Source organism: Mandrillus leucophaeus, unplaced genomic scaffold, assembly GCF_000951045.1.
Source record: "Mandrillus leucophaeus isolate KB7577 unplaced genomic scaffold, Mleu.le_1.0 Scaffold1118, whole genome shotgun sequence".
NCBI lineage: Eukaryota > Metazoa > Chordata > Mammalia > Primates > Cercopithecidae > Mandrillus > Mandrillus leucophaeus.
In genome coordinates this window covers 8,344-10,194 of record NW_012099410.1, presented here as the reverse complement: position 1 = coordinate 10,194, position 1,851 = coordinate 8,344, and the positions used below count along the sequence as shown (strand labels likewise).

Below are 1,851 nucleotides of genomic sequence, written 5' to 3'. Positions count from 1 at the left end.
GAGCCTGAGACCCTGAGAGCCACGCCCCGGACCTGGGACTTCGTCCTGATCCCTCTTCTCCTACACCAAGCCTCTTTGTCACACTGTCTGCCTGAGTCCTGGACAAGGATCTGTCTGTGGAAACCAGGGAGAGACCCCCCAGGCCGCGCCCAGCCCCTTCCCCTTCACTGCTCCTCCTGGAATCCCCGACCCTGAACTGGACCCCCTGCCTCCCACTCCTACCTCTCCCCTTGGACCTTTGTACAGGGAAACTCACCACGGGGAACTTCATGCCAGAGAGTGAGCTCCCCCTGGGAATGGAGGTGGAGAGACAGGGGTTTTCTCTCTAAACCTGGTGAAGTTTTGTCTGAAGGCACCACGTAGAGATTCTCATAGAGACGAAGTTTCCTTTTTGTTTATTAATACAGTAGGTAGCACAATATTGGTAATCCCTGAATGATTAGAATTCCAATGTGTAAAAGACCTGTGTCAAAACAGCATTACAAAGCTCCTAAGTTTTACTTTCCCAGATTATGGATCTGTGACTGTGGGTTGTTGCATTTAAAATTACGTTCATTCCCTAGCCCGAGTTTCCCTGTGTGAGTCCAGAACATCTCCTGAACACAAAGAAGCAGGGTTTGTTACTGTCTATTGCAACCGGGAGCCTGTAGTCATCACCTCAAAGTGCGAGTGCTCCATGCAGACCCAATGCTCTTCACCGACGCTCAAGCACTGCCTGTTTTCCTGAACTCTGCACATCTAAGCAGTGTGCATATTTTATCTGGACACTTGGCATTTTTGTAACTCTTTTTTTTTTTTTTTTATCATAAGGAGCCAACTAGTTTTTAGGAAGTCCAACAAAATGTATCGAATACCGAATGCAAAGAACCCCCTGCTAGGCTCTTCCACTGCTTTAGAATTCTTTCCTCTGCTCCTTTTCCTCACCTCCTGCTTCTCCAGCCCTTCTCTCTGCCCCTCTCATCCCTCACACGCCCCCCCTCCCCTTAGTCCCCGCTACCCTGTCACTCCTGAATTGTGGCACTAACACTGTCCCTCACCTCCTGCCCATGTCTGTTCTCCCCACAGTGCTCAGCGGTCCTGCTAATGTGAGCAAGGTCCTGTCCTTTCTTCACTTAACAATGGTTGGATTTTGGTCTACCATTTTGCTATATGCTTTCAATTTGTCTCGTATCTTTTTTTTTCTGTTCCTCCTTTGCTACTTTCTTATGTGTCAAATAAACAGTTTTTAGTTTATGGTTTTAATTCTCCTAGTGGCTTTTGGCTATATTTCTTTACACTAGCTTTTTATTGTTGTAAGAATGGAAACCCGATTCCTTGACTTTTCACAGTGAAGTTCAGATTCTATTAAACTACATCGGGCAAAATAAAGGATACTTGTAACAGTGTAGTTTCATTTAACCTACATTATGCTATTATTGTTTTATATATTACATCAATCTATATTATAAACTCAATGATACTGTGTAATACTTTTTGTTTTAGACAAGCAGCCACATGTCTTCAGGAAATTAAGAAAATGAGTGTGAATGTGACATGTGTGTGTGCATCATTCCTGTTGTTAATTGTTCCTTTCTGTGTATCTGGGTCACCATCTAGTATCATTTCCCTTCAGCCTGAAGAACTTCCTTTAAAATTACATGTAGTACAGGACTCCTAGGAAATGAATTTTATGGCTTTGATGATCTAAAAATGTCTTTATTTTTGCCTCCCTCCCCCCTCCCTTTTTTTTTTTTTTTTTTTTTTTTTTTTTTTTGCTTATTAGGGCATTTACGTGTCATAAAATTCACCAGTGTTAGCTGCCCTTTTTGGTGAATTTTGGTAATTATTTATAGTCGTGTAACTACCACACTG

The 1,851-nt window shown here is 42.9% G+C and overlaps 1 protein-coding gene across 1 annotated transcript in view; it reads right to left on the bottom strand.

Moving 5' to 3' along the window:
* The window catches only part of LOC105549538 (patr class I histocompatibility antigen, CH28 alpha chain-like), a gene marked incomplete at its 3' end in the record, with an annotated part of 2,101 nt that extends 1,423 nt beyond the window's left edge, over nt 1–678 (bottom strand). Inside the window, exon 1 of the mRNA XM_011994137.1 lies at nt 658–678. Coding sequence (XP_011849527.1) covers nt 658–678 — 21 coding nt within the window. The remainder of the gene's footprint in view (nt 1–657) is intronic.
* Between the last annotated feature and the right edge of the window lie 1,173 nt (nt 679–1,851).